Source organism: Euwallacea similis, chromosome 32 (genome assembly GCF_039881205.1).
Source record: "Euwallacea similis isolate ESF13 chromosome 32, ESF131.1, whole genome shotgun sequence".
NCBI classification, from domain to species: domain Eukaryota; kingdom Metazoa; phylum Arthropoda; class Insecta; order Coleoptera; family Curculionidae; genus Euwallacea; species Euwallacea similis.
This window is the reverse complement of record NC_089640.1, coordinates 1,502,300-1,520,744: the sequence shown is the minus strand read 5'-3', so window position 1 is coordinate 1,520,744 and position 18,445 is coordinate 1,502,300. Positions and strand designations below refer to the sequence as shown.

At 32.9% G+C, this 18,445-nt stretch overlaps 2 protein-coding genes across 2 annotated transcripts; one reads left to right on the top strand and one right to left on the bottom strand.

Annotated features, from left to right (window-relative positions):
• Nucleotides 1–1,908: 1,908 nt before the first annotated feature.
• Nucleotides 1,909–3,408, bottom strand: LOC136418066 (uncharacterized). Its single transcript, XM_066403984.1, has 2 exons — nucleotides 2,836–3,408; nucleotides 1,909–2,787 (listed from the first exon to the last, which is right to left on the bottom strand). Exons 1-2 carry the CDS (start codon nucleotides 3,271–3,273, stop codon nucleotides 2,137–2,139), a joined length of 1,089 nt encoding a protein of 362 aa, XP_066260081.1. The 5' UTR covers nucleotides 3,274–3,408; the 3' UTR covers nucleotides 1,909–2,136.
• Nucleotides 3,409–14,425: 11,017 nt separating this feature from the next.
• LOC136418063 (putative fatty acyl-CoA reductase CG8306) lies at nucleotides 14,426–17,057 on the top strand. Its single transcript, XM_066403980.1, has 8 exons — nucleotides 14,426–14,724; nucleotides 14,826–14,994; nucleotides 15,168–15,271; nucleotides 15,339–15,537; nucleotides 15,599–15,781; nucleotides 15,947–16,196; nucleotides 16,253–16,510; nucleotides 16,587–17,057. The coding sequence occupies exons 1-8, from the start codon at nucleotides 14,497–14,499 to the stop codon at nucleotides 16,726–16,728; spliced, it is 1,533 nt and encodes a 510-aa protein (XP_066260077.1). The 5' UTR covers nucleotides 14,426–14,496; the 3' UTR covers nucleotides 16,729–17,057.
• Nucleotides 17,058–18,445: the final 1,388 nt, after the last annotated feature.

Sequence of the window (18,445 nt, the reverse complement as noted above, 5' to 3'; positions counted from 1 at the left end):
TAATTACATACATACCTTTTTGACCGACCACTTGTCTCAAGTCACAAGACAAATACACAAAAATAAAAACTATTGTCCAAAGAAAAAGTGCTTCTTCATTTCTAGGCCTAGTCCGAAACACCATGTTCACTACATTGATGGGCCATAGACTAAATCTAAAATAGTCTAGTTAAATCGTAACATGTGTCTAATCGTTTTCTGTAATGGGACATTAACATATTGATAATTGACAAAGCAGAGCGCTTATGGTTCTATTGCGAGATCATCGTCGTCATAGTGCGTGTGAGGAAAAATGACCCTCATGAAGATCATGAAATTAAGAAAAGAGACAAAGTGTTCTACTGAGAATTTAAAAAGGTTTATTTCTAGATTGCTATGCACTATGAAATTAATTCACATGTTTCATAATTCACACTTCCAAGCACAACAGTAATTTTCGGAAAATTAATTCACTGAAAAATGTGAATTTAAAATGTTTTGAATTTACAGGAATTTGAATTGATAAGCAGGACAGAACTGCCTTAAGGAGACTGGTATAATGAAGAATCAAATTTTCCTGACAATAAAATTTTGAAAAGTTTCCAAAATCCACCGGAACTAACAAGAACTAAACGGGCATAATAAATAATACACCTCTTTTGATAGCAATCCCTGCAATTTAAAACCTTCTTTTCAAGGTAGGTGTAGTCCTGCTATGCTAAACTCTATATCAATTGCCCTTTTAAATCGGATAAATTAACATCTGTTATGTAAAATGTAAATTAGCTCTCTACTAAACGGTTCTATTGAAAGAACCCGTCTTTAAGCAATTATTATTATTATTAGTAACCCACATGGCTGTTCGCATGAACGCTTAGCCAATTAAGACGCTTATTTTTTGCTTAAAAGATGTCAACAAACTCGTCTGATAAATATTTTGGATTTTAAGCATTTGAATAAGAAGATTCAGTGCCGTAGGCTATCAAATATTGATTGCAAATACTATGACACCAACTCCATGTAGGCCTTTGATCCCTTGCATACATTTTTATCATCTCTGGAAGTTGAATTTCTTCGACACCTCCAAATAAAATTTTTGAAGATAGTTAGCAAATAATTGATAAAGCGCTTCTTGCACCACATCTTAGGAGCACATATGGTTGAACTCGCCAAAAATTGTCAGTCCAAAAATGAATGTTTAATTCGGCCTATTATCTATTGACATCTTATTAGACCATAATCTGTTTAACAAATCATTATATCAGAACAAATGTTTGATTCATTTCAATTAGATTTGGCAGAGGCGTAGAATTCTCGAAGCGTAAAATGACATAGTATACAAGCAATTGTCCTGCTGGCGTGACAACTAGGCCGTAATATGTTTTCAACAGCATATAATGCTCTCCTAATTATCGTAATCTTATAATTGTTTTTTTTTTAATTAAAATTCAATAGAACAAGAAAAGAAATATTATTTTGACGTGGAAAAAAGTCGAGGTAACAGTATGGTATGGTATTTGATAAAAATTTTAAATAAAATTTCACCTTTGTGCTTATTTTATATATATTATATATTAATATTTATCATTAAAAGCATCAGCTAGATCGTCATACTTCTATGGCTGAAAAATTTGAATTTTTGGATAAAAACTTTGACTTAAGTTTAAAAAAATGTCGCATCTTAATATTCTTGATATTGTGGTGAAAGTCCAGTGCGTCTAACCTGTATAAAACATTTTTCATAAGACTATCATCCACCAGCAGATGGTAGTATAAAGGGAATTTCATTGTAAATAAAAAACAATTTAGTTTGCTATATTCTATTGCACAATTCTGTATATCTAAAAAATATTTTCTTAAAATAGATACTTCTGTAGAGAGGTTGACTTTGAATTACCAGGGGGAATAGGAAATTATAAATTAATTTTAATTTGTGTTTTACAAAATATTCTATTATTAGATTATTTTACTTACAGCCCGTGCTACCCACTATGCAAAATGTATATTTGCACAGAACAACGAATAGCCATAAGTAGATACAAAAAAAATTATTTTTTCATTACTTGTAATTATGTCTACAAAACATTTTATTTTTCTTTAATGACGTCTTATAAATTCTTACATATAATAATATTAGTATTATTATATGTCAGAGAATTACTTGTATATATTAATTACTATATGGGTATTCTTACAGTTAGATACATAAATAGAAGGCAAGGGCACAGTGGAATTGCAGTCAATATTAACTTTTTTAAATTTTACATTGTTTTCTGTTGCATCATTGGTTTGTAAAGGATCTTCATCCTGATTTATGTGAATACATTCTGACGGTTCTGTACCAGGTTCTGCCTTAATTTCTAATACATTATCCACATGCCTTTTATCAATATGTGTGGTTTTTACAGTTGTCAGGTTATCTCCATCAGTATCAAGCAACAGCATTGAGGCTGAAGTTTTCCTGAAACTTAAGGCAGAATATTTTTCTGAATCTGCTAATTTTAAAAAAAGTGCAATATCCCTTCCCATGGAGGTGAATTTATTAATTCCAATGCGTTTCGACATGCACTTTCCATATTGAAAATTATAGAAAAATATGTCACTCGTAATATTTTGGGCTCGAATTTCCATGTACTTTTTGCACAATTCATAGTACTCATCAGTCACTATGAACCTCCTCACAGTTCTCGAAGCAGTTGTTGGAATAGTAACTAGATATGCATTTCTTTGTTCTTCAAAGTCTTTAACTTTCATTGCATACATTTCACTTGCTTTACATTCTCCCAAAATGCCTATGACCAAAGCAACCTTAAAGAAAAAAAAAAGTATTATTAAAAATTTGGATTAAAATTTTACCTTTGTGGCTAAATATTTATCATTAGGAGCATCGGCTAGAAATCGCCGTACTTCTAAAGCTGAAAAGGTTTTCGCCTTTTTTGGATGGAAACCTTGAGACTTCTGCTTTAAAAATTTTCGCAACTTGATGTATTTGTCTATCTTGACATTATGGTGAAAGTCTAGCGTACTGCGTAACATTGAATAACTTCTCCATAAAGAAGAAGATTTGAATTTCTCTGATAGTTGGTCAAAGTATGTCAGTAACACCGATTCAGAAAATGATTCTTCATTCTTCTGTATTCTCCACTGCATAAAAGTTTTATATGTGGCCAAATATAACTTTCGCGATTTCTGTGGCAATTGATTTAAAGGCGTTAATTTCGCCTCTTGTATCTCTGCTTCTGTACATTCGAAATCTTCATCTTCTTCTTTTACAATAGACTCTATTATCGACATTTCAATTTCACTGTTATTATTATTAACCACACTGAAGTTTTCTTTTGTATCATTCGTAAAAACTGAAAAGAATTAACTTGAACGTGAAACCATAATGGCAGCTGCCGGCAGTTTAGCGTATAGCAGTTGCCACGGCCGACGGCGTACTCCAAACTAAATATGTTCAGTGTTGCCAGATGAATATTTTATTTTCTTCAACAGTAAAAAAGAGAGTAAGGAACAGTGTCAAGATAAATAAACCATCACAAAGTATGATAAATATATATCTTAAAATAGTTAAAGATCTATCTTCGTCAAACAAACATATCTATTTCAGAAACTGAATATACAAGAAAACTGAATAAAAATAAATCGTTCAATAGATACGGAGTTTTCTGGCAACAATCTCATTTAACCATTCTCTTAGGAATGCCATAACAGTGCCATTCTATTAAGAATTACACTATTGTAGATAAATGCCATACACAATTTGACAAATTCATTTGACTGTAATGCTAAGAACGCTACAATTATTATTAACCTGGCTCTATACGAATTTATAATAAAACACGGGTCAAAGGTAAAAACAATAGAAACTCTTGTTAAAATAGCAGATCTGACAACATTGTATTTATTAACGGAACGCATGGGCTCCCTGCTCAGTCTGATGCAATGATAATGTAAACTGTTGGTCAATTGACATAAAACAGGCCTATTATGCAGGGTGTTAATTGAGTATATAAATAGATTTCTAGGGGTGAATCTTTGAAGATAAAAAGTTCATATTAAGATGGACCCATCACGACTATATTCTCGAGATACAGGGTGATCAAATAAAAATTTTAATTTGATTTATTGTACATTTTTGAACATTTTATTATTTGTTAAAAAACATTTTCAATTTTTGAAAATTTGTCGTTGATATAATTTACATTAGTGTGATTATACCTGTAAATTAATCTAAGAATAAGCCTATCATCTCTCATTATATTTTGGTCTCGTTATCGTAATCCCAAATTTGCCTCTAAAGGAGGTTCTATGCTTTTTACTTGTCCAGCAGTTTATATTTCTATCGACCGTGTTCCGTTTGAATAGCGAACGATTACGACTGAGCGGGAGTAATGCGCTTCTTTTCTCATTTGTTTAGTCTCAAGTGAATAATCAGTATCACGTGTTTGCAGCTTGCTATTCTGATATAATTATTGACCGCATTCCATATTATTATGTTAAGGGCGTGGACTATGGCCAACCGATAATTTTAACTCACAGTTAGGAGATGTTATACATACAACTAAGGGGTTGTTGCATAATGATGTCCGAGACGACCACCAAATTTGATTTATTATCACAAATTACATGAAGGATTTGATGAACAGACCCAGTTTATTGGTGTAAGCGCCTATTAATAATATCAAACTGTAAAGGAAAGAAGATGCAAATAGAGGGTATCCATTGAAAAAAAACCTCAAATAAGTGTTGAAATATGAGAGAAATGTTTTGGATAAATTCATCAGATGGTACTTATTTATTAAATGTTTGATGGTAAATTAAAAATGGCCTAATCAGCGCCTTAAGTTTACAGTTCACCGCCTTCTGTGAGTTTTTTTTATGATCACCCATTACGTTCACAAAATAAATTAAGTGATATATCCAAATATTTTTTCTGCGCCTGCTTTGAAAAGACATAAACAAAAACACCATTAACATAACTTATTTATATAATTAACTGATCTTTACATATTAATTTAGTATAATTGTCAAGAAATCCCATGTTGAATCCTCACAGAAGACACTTTGTGATGCTATGAAAGTCCTTGCTGAAACGTTACGGAATTTTGCCATCATATAGATATGAAACTTTTAAATGGTGGTAAAGACAGAGTCTTCAGTATGTGTTTAGGCTGACGAAAGTTAATAACTAACTAACAGATAAAATTTTTTTTCTAAAATGAAGTCAAAGATTAATCATCATTCGATGTAAGATTGCTATATGAAAAACCTCCGTAATTAACAGACGCCGAATGATGGTCACGATAGACTGTAAAGTACTTCACATTCACTTTAGGAGGGCATGGGAAAACTACTCTTGAATGAAGGTGAAAATTCGTTGATTTAATTATATGTTGTTTTTAAAATGATCGATTAGTTTCAAAAATATTAATGTCACGTACACTTATTCTATACTTTAGATTATGCATGCATAATTAAACACTATTGTTAACTGAAATTGTGGTAATCTCTTATTAATTTTTTTTTAATGAGTACTACCTAATTTGACCAATGACGCTAGATATACTGACGCGAAGCATTTGACCTTACCGATATATTTTTTTATCATTAACATAGTTCAAACCATTAAATGCAAAATAAAAAGATTTGATATCCCTTTTATCACCACACGCCATACATCTTATCCCAATTGGCGGTAATAATCATTATAAACGATTTCCGTAGATTTTATAGCGTTAAATCCATGTTTATGTTTATTTTTTCAGTTGTGTTCAATTTGTACGGATATATGCAGGAATTTGGAATTGAATTGTAATTTCCTAAAGAAAATACAAAAAAGTCGAAGGACAGAAAAGTTGTATTTTTAGTCGCTCTATTTGAAATAGTTATGATGAATGATGCAAAAATCTACGGGATGTTATGATTTTACGGGCATCATTAGTTTTTTGTGTGAAATTCCGACAAACTTTTTCCGTGAGCACGTCACTGAAATTTCTGTACGTGGGAAAACAATAATAAGATATATTTTTTTAACTTTGACACCCTGTATTTTGAAGATTAAGCGTTTCCGTTTATAGAGACTTTTTCATATCTTAATTCGAGAAATCTCCCCTTAAATTTGCACTGTATGTGTAGGAAACACCCTGTTAGTGCTCAGTTGATATCGGATACACCTTGGATTCCTAGAAAGAACAGATACTACATAGTGTCTCCGTTGCCGAAATATTAATTAATGTTCTTATTTTTGGGGATTTTTTCGAAAAGGTGCACAAATGTAAAAAAAGTGAATCAAAATTAATGCTTTTATACTGAAGGACAATGGAATTTCCTTTAAAACGATGGTACCATATTTCTAGTACATATGTATATGTAAGATTTTATATGGTCATAAAAATGAAACAACACAAGTTTCTGAAACACTCCTTTACTTCTCAAGAACCAAGTCCAGAATTAATCCCGATACACTCATCTTAACCACCCCCAAGCGCATCCCCTTTTTTAAAGAGAACTAATAAGCGACATTCCAACCTTTTTCCTTCGGTTACCTAACCCGTCATCATTTTTCTCTCTCCTATGTTAAAAGAATTGATAAACAACCTCTATGGTTTTCTCGCGTTTATCTTAGATGAAATTTACAACCAATCCCTCAATCGTTTTTAGATAATATTACTTAATGGTCTTAACATAAATAAGAAATGGTTACATATGTATGTGTAAATACCTAAATCACTATATTTCAGAAATAAGTGCAGTTTTGCGTATGGTCTCTTCGCATAGGAATATTTTGGCATTTTTGCCGAAGGCTGACTTGGACCGCCATATGGAGGAAAAAAACTGAGCACTTATGGGACTGCGAAGAAGTGCTACGAATCAAACATCGCTGGACCAACTTAAAAATGTTGATCGCGCTACGACACCGATCTCAAGGTGAAAAGTTTAAATCGATGCCTCCAGGTTTTTCTACCTCCCCCTGAAGTAATATCTTACGGCGGTTCGGGGAAGATCAAGGGTGAAGAGAGGAGGGTTTTAATGGGTAGGCGTCCCCTTCAGGGATAAATTGCACATAACCCGGTTGCTAGGCTACCACACTGGGTGCCTTTGGAAGGTTTCCCTCTATAAAAAAAAGATTCTTCTACCTAAATCGTCATTTTTCAGTGATAAATATTGATTTATGCAGGGTGATTCATTGGGAATGGGACACGGCGAAACCCGAGATAGAGGACACCAAAATATGACGATTGGACGCAACATGCCTTATTTCAATGTTGCGCGTTTCAGAGTTACAGGGTGTTAAAAGTTAAAATTTTATTTTAAAATTCTTTAATAACTTTTTGTGTTTTCATAGCATCAACACCAAAATCGGTGTACTTAGGTTTTGTAAGATGCCAAATAAGGATTTTGATCTAATTTTTACGAAATTTCTAGAGGGCGCTAGTTACAACCCACCGCTTCGGTATATTTGGTCATATTTTTTTATGAGTGCAACTAAGGTCAAATTTTATTCAATATATTGAAAGAGCCTCTATTTTTACGCAAAAAAGTATTCTTGTTCAATCCCAATATCTCTCTTCGTTTACGAGATTTTTACCTATAAGTTAATTCGTGTCGTTCCATTTCAACTCGGTTTTATTAATTTTCAAATAAATATTTTGCTGCATTAAACAAATGAAAAGCCATTAACAAATGAAAAATAAGTTTTATTTAAGCAGCTGTTCAAAATGACCACCTTCCACCTCAATGCATTTTATTAACCTTTTTGTCAAAGATCTTTTTATTCTAAATTGCATATCGACGTTATTCTTGATTTCATCAGCTGCTTGTTGAATGTTTTGGCATAATTTTTCGCGAGTATTAATTGTCCCTTTGTATACAATTGCTTTCATACTTGACCATATTGAGAAGTCCAATGAGTTGAGGTCTGGACTTCTCGCAGGCCATGGAAATTCACTTCCACGACCGATCCATCGATGTGGAAAAACATTGTTCAAATGTTGACGCACTTGGAGAGAAAAATGTGGAGCCGCTCCGTCTTGCATGAACCACATATTTTGACGTAAATATAATGGAACATCTTCGAGAAGTTCGTTAAGTTGTCCTTGCAAAAAATTTAAACACCGAAGGCCATTTAAATTGGCTGGAAGGTCGAAAGGACCAATAAAAAAGTCACCTATTACACCACACCAAATGTTTATCTTAAATTCGTGTTGGAAATGTGTTTCTCGTACAGCATTTGGATTCTCAGAATCCTATAAATGACTATTTTTCCAGTTGAAAATTCCACGGCGTGTGAAAGTTGCCTCGTCAGTAAATAAAATTTTGTTCGAAAAATTTGAATCTTCGTTTTGTTTCTCTTGCAAAAATCGAGCAAATCTTAAGCGAGCAGAACGGTCTTTAGCAAGCAAATTTTGAACAGGTGTTAAATGATATGGATGGAATTTTTCTTTATGTAAAATTCTCCAGACAGACGATTGACTCATTCCCATCGTTGCACTTAACCAGCGTGTACTTAATGTTTTATTTTCAGCAATTCGTACTAAAACTTCCTCTTCCTGTTCAACCGGGATAGTCCTTCGAGCATCATTGTTTTGGCTTTGAGGGCGAAAAGAGCCTGTTTCTCCCAAACGATTGTACAGGTTTCTGAATAATTTATGATTGAGTTGTTGTCGGTTGAGATATAATTCAAAATAACTACGTGCTGCAGCACGACCGTTAAAATGCATTTGAGCAAAAACACAAATCATATCGCGCATCTCACTAAAGGAAAAGTCATTATGCCTTGGCATTTTTACATTTAAATTACTATTTTTTACTTAAAAAGAGCAAATGACAAGAAAAAAGTCTAATTACTTTAACGAGTTAAAGTAACAATGGCTAAGTAATGCGTTGCTATACAAGTGAATCACAGCCACCTCCGTTTTTGAGGATGGCATGACACGAATTAGCTTATAGGTAAAAATCTCGTAAACGAAGAGAGATATCGGGATTGAACAAGAATACCTTTTTTGCGGAAAAATAGAGGCTCTTTCAATATATTGAATAAAATTTGACCTTAGTTGCACTCATAAAAAAATATAACCAAATATACCGAAGCGGTGGGTTGTAACTAGCGCCCTCTAGAAATTTCGTAAAAATTAGATCAAAATCCTTATTTGGCATCTTACAAAACCTAAGTACACCGATTTTGGTGTTGATGCTATGAAAACACAAAAAGTTATTAAGGAATTTTAAAATAAAATTTTAACTTTTAACACCCTGTAACTCTGAAACGCGCAACATTGATATAAGGCATGTTGCGTCCAATCGTCATATTTTAGTGGCCCCTATCTCGGGTTTCGCCATGTCCCATTCCCAATGAATCACCCTGTATATTGAATGTAAACATTGGGACTATTTTGGAATTTTTGCCGAAGGCGGCTTTGAAATGTCATGACGACCGTAAACAAACAATTGTGAATCATTTGAGCATCGCATCGAAAGGTTCTCGGCTTCGTTAAAAATGATGGTCGAGCGGGATTTTCGGAGCATCAGAACTTGCGAAGATATTCAAGTTATCGATGACGTGATCCGGCTTGAAAAACCACAAACGATGTTGCCGGAATTCGAGAATTTACAAAACGGCCCTCCAAATTTCTATCACCTGGATATTCATATGTGGACCTCCCTGAATTCGCTTCCTCAGAGACGCAATTTCGTGCAGAAAACCCTTTCTGACTATAATTAAGCTTTACTGGTACCTGGCGATGATGTGCCCGATAAAAGTAGTGTTGAGAAAAACAAGTTGTTTCTGCTAATGATAAAGCAAAGCGAGCAATAAATCTTTTTCTAGAATGGTGCTACCCAGGTACCTAAAAAAGCATGTCTGCTCTCACACTTAAACATAAACCAACATAAAAAAACGTTCTATAACGAATGTCAATGTTGTCACGACGACTTGAGACTCATCTGCTTATCTACACAAACTCTAACAGGAACTAGGTGTCTCTTGGTTCAAAAGCCCGCGAGACGCGTGTAAAATATACTTTAATAGAATTTCCTACTTATTTCAGATTTATGTCTGAACTCTCCTTCTTCAATGCTTCACGATTACCATTTCAATTCAGCATATGCATTCTTCGAATTTGTAGTCTATGGGAACCTTTTCTGGTTAATACTTCGTTAATCATCAGGCATACGTTTGATGCCAAGGGGTTTATTACGCTCAATGCTTCCTGCTTCTTCAAAAAACTTTGCATTTACGTAGATGCCACCAAATCTCTGTAAATGAGTCGCAAGGGTGAGTTAAGTGAGTTTTTAAATGTTTTGTTTATATATACAATATACTATCTACTCCTCAGCTCTGATCTTGCTATATTTCTGTGTCTCTTATAGGAGGTTTATTGTGAATGGGTCTTTAAAACGTTTAAAACTATTATACTATTTATTTTTTTATGTGCATCATACAAGCTGTTTTAATTAACTGATTTTTTCATTCCCTATGCTCCCCTGGGCAGATTGGGAGCTTTTAAACCGAATATCTATGCTTCAGTAAACTCAACTAGCAGCGTAATACAATTTTTCACTAAAGCATGCCATCATATCTCGTGCATTAAAAATATGTTATTACTTTTGATGCATATTCTCATTCAAGTTAGTACTTGACTAATAATTATTATAATTCACTGTCGCCAAATAGCTCCAAGGTGAAAGAGACAAGTATAGACGATTCCGAAATCGACATGCAGTACTATATTCTACGGTTATATTTTCTTCGACGTGGTATAAGATCTAGCCTGGTACAAGGCAGCAAGTTGCCTGGGTAGTACAATCTTGTGGTAGGGGCCGCTTGGTCATGTTCAAGTACTAAAAAACGCTAGTGTATATTTTCATTTATCTTGCGTCCTGCAGTACTTAATACCATTTATATTAGGACTTAAACCAGCAGAATTTTTTGGTGAGTTGTTAGTAAATTTTAACTGTTGAGCTATTGTGCATTGGTAGTGTGAATGTGCGTTAAATGTTCACGGTGAGAGAGTACCGTATTATCTAAAGTATAAGTATTGTTTTTAACTGTTTTCCTTTTCACCATCTACATATTTATCAGGTTGAAGCGACTCCTGTTTAGACAATAGATACACGTAATAAAAACAATTCCATCATACATTTATTATTATATTGTATTCAGGTAAATATGGGAGTATTTTTAATTATTCTTAATACATCATATTACCATTAAGAAGATTAACTGTTTCTCAATGTTTTTAATTTTATGATGACGTAGGTAAAACACGTTCCTATATTAGTTTATGTGTGTGTATAACGTACTATAAGAAAACTGTCTGTTTACGCAATTATTTGAACATGACATTATTTGTTTTGAAGCAACTACGTGCGAATGTTTGCCCATTTGAAACCGGCACGAAAGGCTATGTACCTTCAAGTACAGTTAAATATTACCTTTGTGCGGTTGTACAGGGTGTTTCAGAAACATATTGCGAAATTTTTGGAGGTTATAAAAGACGATAAGTTAAGTCATTTTGTCTTATCAGCATATATCCGAAAATGAGTCGTTAAGGCACTACACAAAAAATATTGTTAAAAAAGTTAAAGAAGTTAGGAACGCACGCTTTCGTGTTTACGACTTTTTGTATTTTTGACTTCTAAGGTATTTATTAGAAAAGAAAAACAATAAAGTGTTGCAACAGTTGTTCAAAATTGCGGCCACCAGCTTGCTGATGTGCGGTCATACGCCGAACCATTGATTGACGAACTCGAAAAAGAACATTTGGATCTTCCATAACACATAGTAACTTGCAACTAAAAAAATTCTTGACTTTAAGTATCACTTTACAATAACAACTAGTAGAAATTTGACAAATTGTAAATAAACAAGTAAATGAAATACGAAAACGTACATTCTTTAACGATTTTAACATTTTTAGTGTCTTAACGACCCATTTCCAGATATATGTTTATAAGGCAAAATGACTCAACTTATCGCCCTTCTCTATAACCTCCTAAAGTTTGGCAACATGATTCTGAGACACTCTGTATAAGAGAAACACTTTAAAATTAGGTGCGTTTAAAAGTGTCCGGATTGTCAATATAATAAACATGATAAAATATAGTATATAAAATAAAATATAAAAAATATAATAAAACGAAATTGCTTTCATAAGTGGAGACTGCTTCCTTATACATGTTTTTGATGGCATTGTCGATAATACAGAATAGTTGCTTACAGTATGCTGATATTACGTAAATGTTTTAAGATTAATTTCTAATCTTTTTCGAATCTTATCAGTAATTGCGAGACATATGCACTGGATAGTTATTATCTCAAAGAGGAAGTTATACACAGTGAGCCAAAAAAGTTTATACTTCATTTCCTTCCGCATTTTTCTTATTTCTCTTTCTCTCTCTCTTTTTTCACAGATTCACATCCTGAATTTGTGACATACTATTATGAAACACCCTGTATATTTTCCAAAATTACAGGAAATGTTCAGTGATTGGATTCTTGATAAGTCATATAAGATAATAATAAAAAACTCTATTTATTACTTCTATTGTACATCTCTGACCTCTCTATATGTAGGCTCAAAAAAACTGCAAGTAAAATGTATTTTAGCTTTGTCCCTAATTTAATGTACGGTAATTCCATGCCAATCATTTTAATTCACATACTTCGTCTTATATTCATTATTTACGAATCAGCCTTTTTTTATTCAAAACGAAGTTAATTATGTGTTTTTCTAAAAATATCTATAAATGTGTTTTAATTGTATGTAAAATTGTTGAAGGTAAAAAGGATACGGTAGACACTAACTAATCAAATCACTTATACTTACTTTCCCTGAATAAAACACAGACGACATTCTAACAATAACTGTAGTAAATCCACCAAATGCGCCGACCATACATAAATCACATCGGAGCAAGAATATGGACATACAATAAGGTCTCAAATCTCTGCCATGCACACCTTAAGTCACAAATTTGTTACAATTTAATTTTTATGGGCATCAAGACAGTCTTATCGTCATCATCAATACAATTGTTGTATTTTTTATGAACATGTGATTCGGTCATTTCCTACTTTCGAATATGGGTAATCACGGGACACCTTGTATATGTACAAGAAGGCCTTTAAAGTGCAGCTCAAGGGCTTTAAAAGCCTCATATACACGAATATTATATAGTAATTTTCGTTATAAGTGCATTCATTTTACAACCACATAATTAACGCTTATAGAGTGGAGGAATGTTGTTAAATGAGTTTGTCAAAGGGCGATTCAGTAGACATTTGCTTCCTCAAAATGGTACGACCTTCTTTCGACGTTCTATTTAAAGTTTCAAAACAAAAAATAGTATGTTAATTTGATGGACCAAACGCTTACTATTCGCGAGCAGAAATGTCCCAAAATGTTTATAAATACGGGTGTCATCCATGCGCGCATGCTTGACAAGACCGCAAATTAATTATTAAAAACAATTTAATTATTTCACCAGCATCTATCTCTGAGGATTATTAAACGTATTTTATGGCAATATTTCGGAATAAAGATGACGCATCTTTTTATTTTCAAATTTCATTTAATTGAGATTTATTTCCGTGTCGCGCGATCATTTTGTATTCGACACTATTTTTGACTATTTTTTTTCAAAAATAACTAATTAACTATTTATCGAAACACGCGAAAGGGGAAATTGTCCCGTTTCGTTTGAAAGTCCAATTTTTTTGTAATCAATGACGTACATTGATTTTAAAATGGAAAATGTGTCCCCAGTGATACGTTGAAATGTCGATTACCGTTTTTAATCATTTACTGCTTTATTGTTTTTCTATAAACAATAGGTAAATGACTATGGAAAATGAAAATAAATCGAACAAATCATAATAAATCAATTTTAATTCTTGTACGTTCCAAAAAGCGCTACGTTAAAAAATAACCAGTTAAAAAATAGCCAGAGTTTTCTCTCTCTATACCCTTCCTAGTTCTATCTCTTTCACACATGTGTATAACGGTCACAAGTTTGTTGATATTAGTCCGTCTGTAACTATAGCTCTATGGCCCTGTCGTTTTAACCTCACCTGATTTCTTCAATTCTCTTTTTACCTTCGATTTTTAAGATCTTCCAGGTGGTTGTTATTTATTATTAATTAAAAAACTGGCCTTACTCGTATCCTTTTTAAGACCCATGCAATCTTATTAAATTTTCTAAAATAGTCTTACAGTAGGCGTAGCCACGCATTTTACAGGCGGGGGGCTTCAGGGCGCTACCCATAAAAAATAACTGGCCTTATTAAGAATTATTTTAAGGAAAAATTCAATATCATTAGGGGCCAATGAAAAATACCCCCCCGCAAAATACTTGCATGTTTATGATACAAAACTTTATACTTCGCACACAATACATATTCCTTGTCAGCATATTACATTAATGACAGCTATCTCTGTTTCAGAAACTCTATAATCACCTTAAGAATTATTCTGAAATATCTCCTCATAAAGAGCCCTTGCAATAACTTCGAATATGGGGAATGTGAAACAATTTTACTCAGGTAAGAATATCTTCATTACTGGCGCCACAGGCTTTGTGGGAGTTTGCCTTTTGGAGAAAATATTGAGAACCATTCCTGATCATGGTGACATTTACTTACTTATGAGGCCAAAGTTTGGTAAAGAAATTTCTGAACGTCTTGAGGAACTGCAGAAAAACTCTGTATTTATCACTCTCTTGAAAGAGCAGCCTGCTGCAAAGGTAAATAGAATCCAAACCCTTTAAAAAGAACACCGTTAATATTGAATATTTAGCTAGTCTTAAATCTAGAAATAGTACATATGATATGTTCTTTTTTGTAGTTATTTGAAAAAGTAAAACCTATAGCTGGAGATGTAGGTCAAGAAAACTTGGGATTATCTGATATGGACAGAAATATTTTAGTTCAAAATGCCAATATTATATTTCACTCCGCTGCCAGTTTAGATTTTGGAGATACTTTCCAGACCAGCATTAACATAAATTTGTTAGGTAAATAGTGCTAACATTAACATAATTCTAGCATGAATTCCCATAGCTTGCTTCACTAAACCTTTTAACTCAATATCTCAGTATAAGTAGCTTTTTAATTATAATCACTCTTAATTTTCTTCAGAAATTCTGATTTCCCATATGTGTAATTAATAAAGTATATTACTTTTTAGGTACCAGAAGAGTTACTGAATTAGCTAAGCAGTGCTCCAACTTAAAAGCTCTTATCCATGTCAGTAGTGCATATGTAAATGCATTTAAGTTGGAAGTTGATGAAGTATGTTTTCCATTTTGTTCAGTCTTCAAAGGCATTATTTCCATTATTTTTTTTTGGAAACATGCAGATTTTATACCCTCTAACAAAAGATCCAGAGGAGTTAATAGATTTGATATCCAAATTGAGCCCTGAAGAAATAGAGAGCAAGACCCATGAAATACTGGGCGACCACCCAAATAGCTACACAATTACCAAGCACATGGCAGAGCATGAAATCAAGAAATGTGAGAATTTATTTCCATGTGTCATTGTCAGGCCTTCCATGAGTAAGTGGAGTGATCAAAGAATATATCAGATCTTTGTATGGTTTAAGTTTAAAATGTTTAGTTGTTGGAGCGTGGAAAGAACCAGTATCAGGATGGACAGTAAGCAAAAATGGTCCTCAAGGGTTTATCATGGGAGCTTCCAAAGGGGTAATCAGAAGACTGCCTGTGGCTAAAGAGTTGGTGTATGACTATATTCCAGTTGATATTGTGGTGAATAATTTGTTGGTTGCCGGTTGTTATGTAGGTAAGATTGTTTGAGGAGTACTGTTTTGTTATCAATAAAACTGTAGATATAGGAATACATTTGAGTAATGGTATATGTTTGATCCAAATCTGCTATCACCTCAAATGGCCTTATTGTACTTTGACTTTGATTGTATAATAATGGCCTATTTATTTGTTATGGCAGCAATTACCAATTCCAAACGACTGGAAATCTATCATTGCACGTCAAGTACTAGGAACCCGTTCAGATGGAACGCTATCGAGAAGTCGATTAACTGCTATTTACATAAATACCCATTAATATCAGCAGTTTGGTACCCCAACCTAAAACTTGTAAATTGCATCACGTATTACAAGATTTCGGCTTTCTTTGTTCATATTTTACCAGCCATCCTATTGGATACCGTTGCTTTGGTGACTGGCGGAAGACCCATGTGAGTTATCTAAAAGTCAGACATGTCAGTATGACTAAATGTACTCTTCTTATTAGATTGATGAAGTTGCACAGGAACGTAAATCGCTCCCTCAAGCGTTTGTCCAAATTCATATTCACAGAATGGATGTTTTCGGCGAAAAAAACGGAAACACTCCAAAAATTCCTTAAGGACGACGAGCAGGACGTTTACAATTTGGATATATCAAATCTTATATGGCCAGTATATTTCAACGATCTGACTTTAGGCGCTAGAATATACTTGAGCAAAGATTCTGAAAAAACTCTTGGTACTGCTAGACGGAAGGACAAAATGTAAGTAAAAACCTTGATTTAGACACATTCAATTGGGACAACATTCAGGATACGTGTTCAATTGATATTTTTTCAGCTTGTTTGTTGCTCATACAATATTGAAAATTGGCGTGGTGGTTTTAATATGGTACCTGCTTTCAAGTCTTCTAGGCTTTAGAATGCTCCGTTCTTGGCCGTTCCTTATTCCACTAGGAATAGCTTACCTAGCTGTCGTTTAAAATATTTCAGTTGCATTTAATAATAAAGTAATTTAACTAAAGTTTACACTTTATGTTTAGTATTGCTTAGCGTCTTGTTACTAAGTTCAATATTAAGTTGTTTGGATCAAATTTTTGCATTTACTTTAAGTCTACTCAGATTCCAAAAGTGATGAAACGAGGCAACTCCAATCATTTTGTAATAAGGCTTAGACTTTGTTTAATGTGTTTTTGATGGTAATAGATTTCGACATTGTGCCTTTTTCACACATCATAAAGTTTAGTATTATTTCAAAAGCAGATACTCTATGATTTATTATATTAATATTGTAATTTACAAGAAATACTGTTAGTATAGTTGTAATTTTTACGGATTTAATATGCCAATATGCGTGGTGTGACTGGTATCCAAAATATGTTATTTTCAGAATATGTTGCTTAATAAATAATATATTACGCCAAGTGTCTTTTCCGGAATTGCCTTTTGCCTATTTATTTTTGAACACTGATGGATTTTGTTGAGCTTAAAGTAAACAATTATTTCAAGTACAAATATGACTAATTTGACGGGTGCTCAATTTTTTTAAAAATCAGATTTGTACATATGAATCGCAGAAACGACTGTTAAGTGTATATACATAATGTTTCCTAATTATATGTCATTCAAGAGAGTGAATCTATACGTGATTTAAAATAAAAAAGTTCAAATAAATATTTGTTCACAAAAGCATCTTCAGCTAATAACAAATAATTTAAGAAAACTGACTTTAAAAGTATATATATATGTCTACCATATCGACAAAAAAAAGATTCTTGACAACAATGGTTTTTCTTATTTATATGGTAGATATAAACGAATAGTAAGATTCTTTGCCTTGCCATTAGTTTTCCTTCAATTTTACTGAGGCTTCCACATGATCTATGTTGAATTTTAAAATAAGAAATTCATTAGAATGCGATTGGCATACCATTAACAATTCCCTTCAATTTTGTCCATAAATTAGACTGGTTTTTAAATTCTCGCATAGAACTTCTTAAAAAAGTGAGATTTATTTCGTTACAAGCGTTGCATATTTGCTGTTTAAATTCTTCCACATTTTAAATTTGAACGTTATTGTAAATCTTAGATTTAAGGTAGCCTCAAAGAAAGAAATTCTTGGTAAAGAGGCCTGGAGACCTGGGTGCCCATAAAATTTCTCCAAACCGTCCATTTGAAACCACGAATTTTTAATATTTAAATTTGCAATTTCTGACAAAATTTGATTTCGAAGAAAATCTAAAAATTTAGTTGCATTGTTGAATAAAAATTTGTCCAACATTACCAATTATGCCGACGTCAACCCTCGAATTATTTTGTGCGTCCTTATTTTTATCAATACTTAAGAAATAATAAAAAATGTTGATGTAACGAGATACAGCAGAATCAACATAAGTTCTTATCTATAATTTTGAGATTTTACGCAAACATTTAAGGAGAAGGATGTTTCATCAATAGAACAAATTTTTATTAAAATATCCCCATTTTCATTGAATAAGTTTTGTACGCTTTCGCAAAAATCTGTTCTTCTAATTTTATCTTCTTCGTATAATAACTGATGATTAAAATATTTGTGAACTTTGTATTTGATCTCCTTTTAGATTTTACGTACAGAAGATTTTGAAATTGCAAAATATTCAGCTACCTGTGTCAAAGATGCGATATGATTTTCTTCCACAAAACATAAAATATTCAGCTTTA